Source organism: Hoplias malabaricus, chromosome 2 (genome assembly GCF_029633855.1).
Source record: "Hoplias malabaricus isolate fHopMal1 chromosome 2, fHopMal1.hap1, whole genome shotgun sequence".
In the NCBI taxonomy this organism is placed as follows: Eukaryota; Metazoa; Chordata; class Actinopteri; order Characiformes; family Erythrinidae; genus Hoplias; species Hoplias malabaricus.
In genome coordinates, this window is record NC_089801.1 from 38,297,933 (window position 1) to 38,313,004 (window position 15,072).

Consider the following 15,072-nt stretch of genomic DNA (forward strand, 5'->3'; position numbering starts at 1 on the left):
TTGAGAAACTCCGTTCAGCCCAGTTTATGTATTTAAATCTACAAATCACGATGAAAATGCAGTGTACATACAGTAAGATGTAAGGTGTAAAACAATGTAATAATTCTATAGTTGCAATATATTGTGTCAGTTTGACTCCAGTATTACGAAAAAATTACTCAAAAAACAAATTTTCCTGCCCGCTTGTTTTTCAGATTTTTGTTGCTTGCGAGAGGCCCCAGTGAGAAAATAAATGAAACACCTGCAGCTCCCAGACCCTCGGACCACTCGCCTTTCTTCCTAAAGCCAACAGTAAAAACAATCCAGCATTTCTCTGGGAAAATTTGCAAACAAAAGCCTGTTTGCCTGTGCGAACACACCCCTGGTTTTGTGTACGGAGTGTTCTGCTGCTTCCGCTGTGTTTGTCCAAAGCTTCTTTCTCTCAAAACAAAGCGCGTGAAGAGTTGCACCTTCTGAAGAGCGGAGAAGACTGCTTCCACTCGGTCTGCCGCGGAGAGCTCAAGTGTTCCTAATCTGTGAGTGAGATGCAAGAGGCAGGCCTGTTTCTGTGTATTATGAGAAGTGCTGAGAGTCAGCTACAGGTGTGTGTGTCTGTGTGTGTGTGTGTGTGGGTGGGTGGGTGTGAAAGAGGGAGAGGGAGAGAGAAAGAGAGAGAGAGGGACGTGTACAGAATCTTTACTCTGGTTAAAGTGCCTGTAATAAATCTGAGAGATAAGATGAGTTCCACACATTCGCCTGCCCTCAATCTACTGCAACTGACCCCCTACTACTGCAGAGAGAGAGAGAGAGAGAGAGAGAGAGAGAGAGAGAGAGAGAGAGAGATGCCAATGGAGAGAGGGAAAGACAGATTCAAAAAAAGGTGAAAGAAGAAAGTGGTAAAAGAAAACTACTGACACAGAATGAGAGAGAGGGAGAGGCACAAATGGAGAAAGAGACAGAAATATTTTTAAAATATTTGCAGAGAGAGAGAGAGAGAGAGAAAGAGGAAAAAGGAGAAGTAGAGAAAGTTAGATTTGGGAGACCCTGCCAATCACCCTTACTTCCAAATAAAAGTGTCCATCAATTGAGTGGGGACTGTATGGTCTCTGCCATAGACAGCAACCCTTTTTTTCTCACCTTTCACATTTGAAGAAATCTTAACACAACATCTCTGATTTGCCGTTTATCTGATGCTGGTCAGAAGAAAATGATAAGAACCTGTCTGACCAGCACACAGCTTGAGCACCAGAGAATAGGCAGAGAGTTTAAATTTAAAACATCTGTCCAGAGACAATGGCAGCTGGCTGTTCTTGTGAAGGGTTGGTCAAGTGCGCTGTGTGCGTTTGGCTGCCGCTTCTCACCAGTGGGTGTGTGGATTGAATGTTGAGTGTTGATTGTAAAGCATATATAGAAGTGTAATAGATAAATAAATAAGTCTGGATCAGAAAGGTCAGGTTTCTCAGTCCACCTCCAATGCTTGGACGGTTCGGTCTTATTCAGGGTCAGAGAGAAATTTGTTGGGTTCCTGTCGCACACACTCACTAATGCACTAGGGACAGCGAGCACACACACAAACACACAGCTTTTAGGTGGCTTGCTCAAATAGCCGTGAATGTTGAGGGAGATGACAGTGAGCCAGTGACCTTCCAGATCAAAGCCCTCTCTAACCTTAACACCATGGCTGCCCCATAACTTCCATTTCATTTAAGGTTCTCGAAGGAAAACTCTGTGACAAAGTGCTGGGCAAAGACAGATTTGAGACGAATAGTTGGTACAAAGTCTTTTTGGATTATGTTCATGTTTGTTAAGAGTGTTCCTCGGTCACAGTCATGTTCGGGCAGAATTTAAAGCCCAATTACCCAGGTCTCTCCCAGGTCTACCTGGGGACCGAAGAGTGCTTCTCTTCGGAAAGAAATCACTAAACAGCTCAGCTCTCCTTCATCTCCACCGCACTAAACCTGTCGGGCGGCTCACACTGAGCGAGAGCGAGGAGTTTATGATGCCATTCGGTTTCTCTAACGAACCATGCACCAACTGTGTCTGTATTTTGAGTTTAAGGCAATCTACACCATTAGCAGCTCTTTCACACTTCATGACTTGTACAGACGTTTCCAGTGTAATTACAGCTCTCCTGATGTTCTGGTCGACAGTTTGGGTCAGGAGATCGCTGGGATATTTGAAGGTAATACAGGGATTCCTATACTAGTCGTATTGAAACAGTGGTTCCAAACACTGGTCCTGGACAAGACAGAATCAAAATATGAAAAATTAAACAAGTCTCATTCAGTTTTTCAGCTTGGTTTCTTCATCAGCTTTCCTTATTTTGGAGCAGGCCCTGTCCTCACCCTCACACTCTCTAATGAACCAACCATGCTGTCCTCACTCTCATGTCCCTCCCTCTCTCTCTCTGAACCAGCCACACTGTCCTCACTCTTGAGTCCCTCCCGCTCTCCCTAGTGAAAAGACTAACGCTGTCCTCACTCCCACGTTATTCTCCCTCCCTTTCACACTCCTGTTGCTCTCTCTAGTAAACTGGACACCCAGGATAAACAATCAATTTGACTTAGCTCTTGCCTAATTAGCTGCACATGTTGTCTATAGTCACAACTGAATAAAATAAATAAATAAATAAAATTTAAAAAAGCACTGTTACTTATATTCATTAACTTATAAAAAATAGGTCACTTATTTGAATATTTTCATCACTCAGGCTGCACTAGTTACCTGTGGTCATAAAGTGAAGGAACTATCATGCACAAACCTGTGAATGAAGTTGGGCTGCAACTAATGATTATTTTAGTCACTGCTAACTGAGCAAACTATTCTAAGTTATTCACAGTTGCAATACTGTGATAAGTATTTTCAGTCCGCTGTGAAAACTGGATCCACAGCACTTCCGATTGTGTGGTGCAATCTGTTGGAATGCATATGTTCATCATGTGCATATGAAAACATAAACAGTGGTTTTATTTGCTGTAACCTTTGTACAAGTTTCTCTGCAAACATGTAAAAGAGTACTGACCAGGCGAGAAAGGCCACTGTGTGAATGTGGGTGGTGATGATGGTGATAGTCATGGGCAGAAGGAGTTTATTACTATCTCGAAGCCACTCTGATTACCTCTCAGAGTGGTAAAGTCTTTAAAAAGAGACGGGTTGGATGCATTCCAAACCACAACCAAGTCCCCTAAATAGCACCCTTCCCATCGCTTAGATGAGCTCTGCATAGCCGAGAGCCGCGAATGCAGCCTTTATCCTCTGAGGGGGTCATTTGAGCGAGTCCTTCTCCTTCCCTCTCCCTGGAAGGCAACTCAAATCGATATCAGAGCGACCGGCCCTATCTAGACAAATCTAATCAACACCAGAGCCATCTGGAAAATCTAGACAAACTTAATTGACACCACCTAAGGATGGACGCAGCCAGGCCGGGCGCGCTTAATCGACTTCCGAGTGGGAGGGCTGATCAAGGCGAGATCAATCCAACTTAGAGAAAACAGCAGCTTGCTTGAACGCAAGCGGGTGATTGGAGGGAAGAAAGGACTGAAAGAGAATCAACCTGTGTTTCTCAGGCGCAGCTGTGCAGACGCTGCTGGTACTCAAGCAGAATTTAAATGGCAAAAGAAATTTCCAGAATCGCATATAGAAAACACTCTCTCTGTTTTCCAAACACGGAGATTTGAACATGAGCTGTTCATTAAGGCTCAACTGAACTGCCTTTCTTCCCCCTTTAATTTAAATCCGAGAAGCACTATCTGCAATGCTGACGTTCTTTTGTTCATTTCTCTCTCTCTTTTTCGCTCTGTTCTTTGCCCTCTTGAGAAAATAGTTCATTAAATAATCAATGCAAATGCTGGCCGCCGAGAGGCAATTTTCCGGCACAAGACCGAGCTGCATAACCATGTTCTTAATCTTCCTCGAGTTTGAGGGAAGGACAGGGAAGATGTTCCGGCCAAGCAGAATGGCCTTGGTAGCAGGTAAGCTGGAGATGGTGATGGAGGCTCGTACCTGTCCTCTGCAGCAGCCCAGGTGCGCAGTGGGATATGCATTACATCATCGCTCCGGCATCACTCTCCCTCCCTCCCTCCCTCCCTCCCTCTTCGCCTCACACTGCTGCCTGACTGACATCTAATGATACGACTCTGATTCACACACTGAGCTGCAGCAACACACAGAGGGCCGATCCCAATCTTCTCAATGAGAGAGCTGTTAAAGGAGAGGATGTGAGGGTGAGCTTCATCAATGCGGACTTTGTTAAAGGGGCAATCGGCAGACGGATGAGGAGACGGAAGTCCATCGCAGAGATCCGCTGCTTCCAAGGGACCTAGAAGGTCATTCTAAGACATTTAGAGGTTCTGAGTGTTCCAAAAGATCTACATAATATCAGTCATTTCTAAAGGGTTACACTGCTAATAAGGGAGTAGGCAGTGGACAGGGGAGAGCGGACGTGACTTCGGAAGCACGTCAGAGGTTTGAGTAGATCTCGGCCAGGCTGTGGGATCGAGGATGTGTGCTAATATGATAAAAGAAGAAGACAGGAGGAAAATGAATACCAATTGAAGCTTGACCACCATCAAAATGAAGGCAGTATTCGTTCTTGTGATCACTGAAGAATGGATCAACTGGGGGAACCATGACTCCATGTTTCATAAGAACATATGTCAGCCACACAGTGACATTGTCCATCACGTGACCCACCAAACCGCCATGGACATGTCACCCGTGTAACCACCAAATGTGCCATAATCATTGTGTGAAATGCGTCACGCACATAAAAGGCACATATCCCTAACATTTCAGCGCATCACATTAGAGCCAGGGTTATGACTTGACTGTACCCGCAAAATGTGACTTCACACCAACCTTCCAAAAGGCAGCATATGATGCGCCACAACTCCATGTCTCATGTGCCGGCATCTTGCCACGCACTTCATCACCAAATGCATGTCTCAAGTGTGCCTGCATCTCATGACCACCAACAATAGCGTGAACCTCATACCATAGGTAGAACACAAGGCACAGCGACCGCCTTTTCCAGACAAGCGTTTGACCTTGGCGTGCAGAAGATTTCCCCTCCTCCATCCACCGTGAGTTCACGCCCCCCTTCCGGAATGCCTGTTTCCTCATGGGGTCATGGCACCACAGTAAAGACCTGGCTCAGAGATCATGAGAACAATTCTGATCTGATTGTGGACAAGTTTTGATTGGCATCAGGCTTTCTTCTCCCGTTATGTCTCCTTCTCCTACAGACGCATTCACATTCTTCATGGCACCTTCTTGGTGTGCAGGGTCCCGGGGATGGTAAGTGGCTTCATGTTAGTTACCTGTGGACGTAAAGCCACCAAAATCGCACTGTGTTTGAGAGCTGGTACCAGAGAGGCATAGGAGAATGTGGTGAGCCATCTTCCCCCTCCTGCTTGCGGCACTGTGCCGCGTGTGGATAATGAGAGGGGAGGTGCGAGGAGAAGCCGCGGCATGAGTAACAGGTTTTTCTGCATCCTGCTCCAGAGTAAATATGACAATCTGTTGCTGCGATCCGCTAGGGAACCAAACTAACACAGCCACGAATGCAGGCGGAGACTAGGAGACTGAAGCCAAACCATATCTGTTAGTCACACACACTCTCACCCACACAAACTCATACTCATTATATATATATATATATATATATATATATATATATATATATATATATATGCACACACTCAAAGTGTCAAGGGAGTTTTGTGCAAGCACATGAAGGGGGGTGGGTCATCAAGAGGGATTGCATTGTAGGGACCCCAATATACACACACACTCACCAATACGCACCCATGTGAAAAAGAGGGGGGCCTGTCCTGGACGCTCGGCAAGGACAAACAAGCAACTCTGAGTCATGGAATGAATGAATGGACGCCGATGGATGGCGATGAAAGAAAAAGATGAAACGCACACAAAAAAACCTCATCCGGACGCACCGCATTCAACAAGTCAACAAAAGGGGAGCTGGATATCTCACCCATTGTGGCGAGCTTGTGGTCCGAATCAGCTCAGACGGCCATGAACGCGAGGCGCGAAGCAGCCGGCGGCTGTATGGGCATGGAGAAGAGCGTTCTGCGTCGAAGAATTTGGACGGTCAACGCTCGTTTCCTCCCCTCTTTATCCGGGTTAGTCTCAGAGATACGGGGGGACAACGTCAGAGAGTCCGTCTCTCCATCCCCACAGAGCACCCCGTCTCTTTCTCGTTCTCTCTCTGATTGTGTGAGATCTTTATGCAGCTGCTGTACGTGTGTGCGTCTACGTGTGTGTGTGTGTTTGTGTCAGTGCGTGTGTGTTGGAGGCTGAGAGGCTGTGTATTGTTCAAGCGTTGGAGGACTGAAGGGGGGAATCTTCCTACTGCATCACCCTCTCCGCTCTCTCTCATCCATATTCATGGACAACTCCAGCGCTCTGCAGCATTGTACAGAGAGGCACCTAGCGTGTCCAATCACCCTGCACCCCTCCCCAACGTCACACACACACACACGCACACACACACACACACACACAAATACACACATGGGCTTTCTTCTTCTTCTACTACTTCACCACCCTATTTGACGCAGCACGGCAAAAGACATAGCGCCCCACACACGTTCGGGCGAAAGACGGAAAGGTGGAACGATGGCGGGGAAGGTTGCAGAGGTAGAGAAAAATCGAGGGAGTGACCTTGCGCGAAGAGGAAAGGAGGTGCAGCGAGCGAGGAAAAGGGGTGGAGGGGCGCCATGGACAGCCATGTTGGAAAACGCGGATGGAGAAAGAGGGAAAGAGGGATGGAAGACACAAAGGGAAAAGACAGAGAGAGAGACAGAGGGTGAGAGAGTGAGCAAGAGAGGGAGGGATGGAGAGAGGGAGGGGGTGGAAAGGAAAGAAAGGGAGAGACCCTGAGAATGAAAGTGGTGTGGTGGTGGTGGTGTTGGTTGGGGGGGGTGGGGGGGTTAAAGATACAAGAGGCCGAGAGACGGGAAAGTGAAAGAGGAAGATGTGAAAATTGAAGGGAAGGTTTGCCGCAGAGTGACCGTCCGGTTTAAACGAGCGCCTATAAATCCTACGCGCATCCAAGAACCAATATGTGAATGTGTGGTGCTTTTCAAGGGGGAGGGGCATCGTGTCTAACCCCCACGGTCACTGCTCCATTTGCATAGTACCATTTTTCATCTCGCAGCTACAAATTGTCTATACGGCTCTGTGTGAAAGAGAGTGTGTGTGTGTGTTGCGCATTGTGTGTGTGTGAGAGAGACTCAGAGAGAGGCAAGGCAGGATGTGCTAGAATGCTCAGGCAAGCCAATCACGTTCAGAGCACGGACTGGACATTCTAGAAACCATGAGCCCCTCCCCTCCCCGCCACCTGCCCCATTCACAGTCTACTCACGTCACCATACACTGCAAGGGCACCTGTGTCCTTCTCTCTAACACACACACACACACACACACACACACACATTCTCATATACAGCAGGGCTAGTATATTGTGGCCCCCAGCCACAATATTTTACATTTCACATTTCAGTCTCCATAAAAATGCAACGCTTGTGGCACGAGTGGCCTCTGAGATTATTTTTTGCCTTCAGCCTTTTCCCGGCTCCGATTCAGTCAGACAAAACAGGTCTTCATCAACAATTCATTAACTGCAACCACTGTGATTACTAACATCATGGTGTAAGCAACCCTTAAGTCATTAATACTGTTCAATTGACTTAAAGGGATGTATTCTCCCCCTTTTCCCCAAGGGAACACAGTTCTGGTTCTTAATGAAATGTCTGTGACCTGCTTTGGTCAAAACCCAACAAGCCTCACAGCAGCGTTCTCCCCGTCTAAACAGCCCTGTTTAGAACGGCCACTTTCAGTGCCTGTTTCTTTAAGTGATAATGAGCCATTCGCTATTCACCCCAAACTAAGTGCACAGAAGTGAGAAGTGAGTTTTTAGCTGTTTTCATTTGGTTCTCTTTCTTCTCCGTTCTCATTTTCACTGTTTTTATTCAGTGCTTTTATTTCTCCACGCTCATTGTGTTTATTTTTTTTGCTCTCTCAAATAAACACGGGTCCAGCACTGTGATTGGAAGGATTTTGACGAGGGGGCGGAGGAATTCTAAAGTCTCTGCAGCTGACGTCAGTAGCGGAGCAGAATCTGAACAGCTCTTTTAATCCAATGTTGCCTGAATTTACTGGCAGCACATAAAAAACTGACTGGGTGGTGTTGTTTCCCAGTGATTGTGGGCTCCAGATCCACACATTAATGTGTACATGTATTGAATAATTTTTATTATTTTTTTTAATAATATATCCCCTATAAACTATATCAGAGATGTCAGCACAGAGACGTCTATAACTCTCCCCTCTCTTACACACTGTGTGGGCTTTGTATTGTCTCATTCAAAAGCTTCTTGGCGTCAAACAATGATATCCACGGGTGGTATCACAGCTCTCTGAGTGTGTGTGTGTGTCTTTCTCCTCAGCCACATTCTTCTCTCAGACGCCGGAGAGATGTTGCTACAATGACACTCAGATACAGCTGCACTCTCTCCTCAGCAGGGGCTGTTTTTTTCAATACACACACAGAGAGACACACACACACACACCAAAAACTTTTAACCTAACACACTACACTTTCTCTAACTCGGTGGTGAATTTCATAAAGCCCTAAAATCTATTTCAAATCCCATAGTGTTCTAAGCACTGATCTGCAAAACTATCATTTCAAAATTAATCAGAAACTTTTAAAACCTTATTTTCCTGAAATCATGAGTTAAATTTCTCAAAGTACCACAGTGTCTCTGATCTGCGAAGTACACTGCAAGACTAACCCAGTAGAAACTCCCATAAGCTCTCATAAAAAAAGGTTTTATGACGTCCTTTACATGAACTCCCCACTTTTCTGCTCCTAGTGGTCAACCCCCACTCTTTCACCACGAAGCTATAAGGAGCGCATTTTAAAAGATTACATTTACATAAATCAGTCTTAAAGGCACTTTAATAACAGTCTATTTAAGGAATTAAACAGATACAGAGGGTTCTAAATATAAATGTATTTCTTGGACATAAAAATATACAAACTTTATTTGGACCTTTTTAATGTATTTGCTACTTTCTAAATTGGCTACTATTTAAGTTTTTTTTTTAAATAGTGTTTTAAAATGTATAGTGTTTTTTTCTGTCCGTCAATTGATTAAAAATGAATTGCATTTTTGTTATTCTCTAAACTGAGGCCTTTAAAAAAATGTATATATAATAAATGTATAATAGTGGCGTAAAACTTTTGTTTTGTTAATCACTCAGATTTTGTTATGTTCTGTGATTAATCATGTCAGTGTACTTTTGATGATTTTTGGGTTTCAGAGGGGAGCTTTAACATCGAACAAAAGCACAGACACCACATCTTTAATGGAGAAAATAAACGCTCCTTTGGGCTTAAACAATAAAACACCACCATTCTCCAGTTTCAACAACTTTTTAAGAGAGAAACAGATGCATTAAACAAGGTAAGAGAGGAGCTCTCTGAGTGTGTGTGTGTGTGTGTGTGTGTGTGTGTGTGTGTGTGTGAGAAAGAGAATTTGTTTTTTTTTGGAAAGGCTGAGGTTCCAGGCCAGTGTTACTTGTGTTAAATGTTACTGTTCGTTTCCAAGATTCTAATATGTTACCTTTTGGAAATATTTAATTACAAATGTGTACATTTGGATGTTTATTTTCTTCTCAAAGAAGAAACCCAGGCTTTCACATTACAAATTTAATTAAACTTAAAAGCCAAAAAGCACCTTGAATTGAACTGAATTGAATTGAGAGAGAAAGAGAGAGAGAGAGAGAGAGAGATAGAGAGAGAGAGAGAGAGAGAGAGAGAGAGAGAGAGAGAGAAGAAAAGACGAAGGGGGGGGGGGGTGAGAAAGTGAGATTTAGCCGACATTTAATACATATTTCAGCATAAATAAAATGCAATCTGAACCCAAAGTAGTAGTTCATTTTTTTAAATTGATATTTAATATTATTGCATTACATTAGATCAGATTTTGACTTTGTGGAATATGAAAGAATAATAATAAGAAATAATTAATGAGATCTGAATAAAGTGATTTTTTTAAACTAATTTGCAACTTACTTTTTAAACACAGACACCTCTGCTTTAGACCAAGCACAATATGTTCTGTTACCAAAACTAGTTGTTGGAAACAAGTTAATAACATGTAATACACACTAATCGCTAAGAGGCGTCACACTTCTCCAGGAGAGAAACAACTGTTGCAGGAAAGAGCAGCGCTGTCCTGGGAAAGCAGGTCCAATCTGAGTCTCTTTGACACAGTAAAACTCATATAAACCAAACAGCTGCCTACTGGCTCCAACTGTAATACTCCAGCGCTTTTCGGTTCTAATCAGCTGCCCGGGCTCATCTGTTATAGTCTATGGAGACATGCTGAGCTAATCCCGAGTGTGAAAGATGCTATAAATATTAAGCTTATTATTAATCGAGTGTCAGATTAGCCTGATAGAGATTTCAGATCAAATTTTAAATCCTCAGACTGTTGCTTTAAGTTAAAACTAAAGCGAAATGAAAGCTCCAGTTTCCGAGTGATGTGTAAGAAGAGTAAAACTCGTCTCTGACTCGGCTGAGAGACTGACGTTAATGTTTCTATCCGCCAGCCCAGCGGCACTTCAAACTAAAAAGAAATCACTTTAAGTGTTTAAAACACCCTCCCACATCCTCCCAGTCCTTCCCGGCAGTTTTCAGTCAGCCGGGCTTTAAAAGGCCCCTACACAGTGTTTCTGATTGGCTGCTGGCCTCAGTTCACACAGAGAGAATTAAAGCTTTTGTTTCCATAGGGGTCTATTACTGCATCTGAATAGGCCTCACTTTTGCGGCTGCTGAGAGCCGTGAAGCGCTCCATTCATTTTACGCCCAATTTAGCCCAATGCACACAAAGCTGGCCGACACACTCGGACCCCTGCTGACCCCCACCACTGTCGCTGCAGGCCCGAGGGAAGACAGGGTCACAGCAGACAGAGGAAGCCGGGGTTTAGATGCTCTGATTTTGGTGCTTTGATGAAGTTTGCATGGAACTGTGCGCCAGAAAAGTGCTGCGGATTGTTTACTGTCATTAAAGATTCATTAATTCATCTAACTGATTCATCCTGTTGAGGGCCCCGGTGGGTCAAGAGCCCACCCAGAATCACAGGGAACAACCAACCCCATAGGTACTACAACCCCCTCACAGCTTGTACAACCACCCCATGGCTTCTATAACCATGCTACAGCTGCTACAACTACCCCCAGGGCTTCTACAACCACCCCCAGAGCATCTACAATCAGCTCACAGCTACTACAACTAACCCAGGTCTCTGTCTCTGCAGAATATTCTGATTTCTGTCTGGTTCTTAATAGCTTTTGTTCTTTCTGAATGTTTTCTTTCCATTATTTCCTTTCCTTTTGTTACTAAAACAAAGGACGTCTCACAGCTTGTCTTGATTGCATTGTTTAGTTCAGTTGTCTTGTCTTAAAAAGACGTTAAAAAGAAGCATACACACAGAGTCGTAAACAATTAAAAAGACAGACACTCGATATTTCTGGAAAGCTCCCATCCTATTTCAGACCGTTCCCACTAAACAATCTGACAGAGCTAGCAAATCACACAGACTGCACTTTACGTTCTGTACTGATCATTTGTCGTTGACAGGGTTAAGCACGACCCTCTAATTCCCTTCTGCATTGTGGAGATTCTCAGTGTTACTCAGCACTAGGGGTGGGCGATATGGTGCTAAAATAATATCACGATATTTCAGGAAGTAATAAGTGCATTAAAGAAAGACTTTCAGTGCAAGAGATACTCTCGGAAGAGTTGGGTTTTCAAGGATTTCTTGACCGATACCAATATTCTTGGCGATATCACAAAACACAGAAGAAAATTTTATTAGTTTCAATAACACACTGTTGCAACAAAATAAATGTTATATTAATATGAATTATATTGAATTAATAATATTTTTAATTTCTTATTTAAATAATATTTAATTACACTTTATTTTAGTACAAATGTAACAATTACAAATATTCAGAAGAAATAACAAATAAATGTGTAAGCCTCTGCTTATTTTGTAAACAACCGTAACTTACCAAAAATCTGACAATGTATAAAAAATATTTAGAATATTTATATTTAATATCCAAACCACCTCCACACAACTGAAGTCACCTGTCTTTTGGAGCAAATTTCCACCATACCTGTCGCTGTGCCTAAATGACTCACATAATTAATGTACGCCATATTATGTAACTGCATGACGTCATTATGTAAACAAGTCAGAATATCATGATAGTTTTTTTTATCGTTTAATATTACGATATTATTGCACACAATACAATATTGCAGAGCCCTACTCATGTCTTAATGAACCGTTTGTGACCTGCTTTCCTTAAAACACCACAAGGATCAAATATCCCAGCAGCACTCTCCCCCTGTCTAAACAGCCCTTTTCAGAATGGCCAATTTCAGCGCCTGTTCCTTTAAATGACAAGGGGCTGTTTGCTGTTCACCCTTATCCAAGCACACTGTAGTGAGGAGCAAGGAGAAGAGCTCTGTTATTTTTCTTCTCTGTTCTCAATTTAACCAACTTCTTCATTATATTTACAAATATAACCATAACTTAAATTTCTTAAATGTAACTATATTTTCACCTTTATTCATTATGCGCCGATCTGTGATTATTCAATTATTCCCTGGCTCTATGTCTGCCCACCATTGCATCAACTGCCTGCATTGTGAAAGCCCTGCCCTATGAGTTGATCGGATTGGTTCCGTAGGTGTGTGATGTCAGAAACTCGGTTTGTCTGAATCTGTTTTTGAGAGTGGGTTTGGAATGCTGCAATTTCAAAATGGAAATGCTCAGCCACGTTGTTGACCATATATCTCACTCAGGATATGTATTTTAATTTATAATACCCCCAAGCAAACAAGGCTAAATATTGTATTGACACTGAAAGAACTATTTTTATAACTAGCCAGTTGTAACCAAGAAGGAATGAAACTAGTCCCTAGCCAACACTTGCCAAACGCTCGTATCTAGAGAAAATATCATTTTGAAAATTAGGAGTCCTGCCCAAGTACAGTGTGGTATAGTTGTGGTTGCCTGGTTTGGGAATCGAACCCCAGTCTGCCCTCTAGGTGCCTCAAATGTTCCCGAATCTAACACAGCAATCCTGTGCTACCCCACATCTAACTCATATCCACCCCTCCATGTCTCCGGGTCCTCTTACCCCCAGTGTTGGTTCTCTTGTTGCTCCCCGAAGCCTCGGCCGGACTCTCGGACGCTCTCTTGCGGGAGTCGAGGCTCTCCGGCTCGGCGAGCGGCTGCAGCCCGTTGTGCTGAAGCTGCCCTCCGGCGATCATCCTCTAGCCGACCCGCGGGCATAAACTCCCCCGGGCGGAGCGTCTCAAACACGGGGAACAACCACAGAAACGAGCCGAAGACACTGGATGATTCACGTTTACCACCACCGTCCGCGCTCCTCCACTCTACTCCACTCCACTGATCCGCTACACTCTTCTCCTCCTATCCTCCCCGGTTTCCACAAGGCGCCAAAATCAACCGAGAGTGCACCAGCGTGCACCTCTCTCTCTCTCTCTCTCTCTCTCTCTCTCTCTCTCGCTCACACACATACGCACGCCACCCCCCCCCTCCCTCCTCCCGAGTGAAAGTGTACACTTTCAATCAGTCTTACACTCATTTATTTTCACTCACTCTTTCACAGACAGTTCTTTAACTTACCTACATTTTCAACCACTTCTGTTTCACTCTTCCATATGCATTCACTCTCACACTTTCACTTACTCATCTTTTGCCATGAACTCTTTCCACTGTTATAAGATTTATGTCCGCACAGGGGGAGAGGAAGAGAGTGATCGTAAAGAGAGAGAAAAGGATAGAGAGAAAGGGGAGAAGAGAGAAGGGGAAGAGGGGCGGGAAAGAGATAGAGAGAAAAGAGTAGAGATGAAAAAGATGAGGCAGAAAGGGAAAGAAAGAGAGGAGATTGTTTTGGTCTAAAGTGAAATCGCTTGTTGCCGTAGCAACCGTTCACCGGCATCTCGAGTGCTGCCTTTTCTTTCCGCCTATTTCCTAATTAGCCCCGCCCTTCTGCGCTGTGATTGGCTGACATACCGCAGCTTCTGCACTGTGATTGGCTAAACTGAGTTTTACCAACTTCGTTCAAGTTTTTGACAGTTCAAAACATGTTTGAATAAAAGAATCCCTTTAGAATTAAGATATATATATATATATATATCTGGACACGAATATATATAAATGGACACGAACAACATATTAAAATACATTAAAGTATATATAACAAATATATTCAGTGTATATATATATATATATATATATATATATATATACGGAATATATGTTATATATACAAATATAATTTCTTAATTAATTAATTAATTAAGAAATTAATCAATTCATTGATCAAATAAAATTAAATAGATAATATTAATTAAGTCAGCCAATTAATCCACTAAAAATATCATGGTAAAATATTACTGAATAAACAGAATAAAATATTAGTTAAAGCTAGGGTTGGTGATTTTGTAGAAACCAGTCAGCCTGGCTGGGGTTGGAAAGAAATCCTACTTAAAAAGTCCAACCCAATTCTTTCATTTTCAACAACGGTTCTGTCTCCAGTATACTGTATATGTATGAATGTATGTATGTAGCAGCGCATGTGGAAACGAATAAACATTCAGGTCCGGTGTGAAAGCGTAGATTTTGGACCGGTCATGGGTAAGTACATTGTCAGTTAAGCCATTCAATCATTTTCTTGGGTCCGAAAGAAATGATTGGATATAAATATTTACAGTTTTTGCTATTTCTTGGCTTAAATACACAACAAATCTTTTTTTATGTCATCAGATCTTTAAACTTACTGGCTGCTATCAGGATGTTGAGTATTTTGAGAAATATAACAAAGTAATGTACAATAATAAGTATTTACATTCTTATTTACAGTGTTTGATATGGGTGTTAATAGTGTGTGGGAGGAGTGATGAGTGTTGCTCACTGTACTTCAGACGAGTTTTTAGGTCGAATTTTCATTTCCTG

The 15,072-nt window shown here is 43.1% G+C and overlaps 1 protein-coding gene across 2 annotated transcripts in view; it reads right to left on the bottom strand.

Annotated features, from left to right (window-relative positions):
* nova1 (NOVA alternative splicing regulator 1) overlaps window positions 1-13,552 on the bottom strand; it is a 38,756-nt gene extending 25,204 nt beyond the window's left edge. Inside the window, exon 1 of one of the 2 annotated variants that reach the window (XM_066659964.1) lies at window positions 13,229-13,552. In XM_066659964.1, the coding sequence (XP_066516061.1) occupies window positions 13,229-13,361 (133 nt within the window). In that variant the 5' untranslated portion in view covers window positions 13,362-13,552. Of the gene's footprint in view, window positions 1-5,971; window positions 6,403-13,228 lie in introns of those variants that run through there. The other variant, XM_066659965.1, reaches the window with a different exon arrangement.
* Window positions 13,553-15,072: the final 1,520 nt, after the last annotated feature.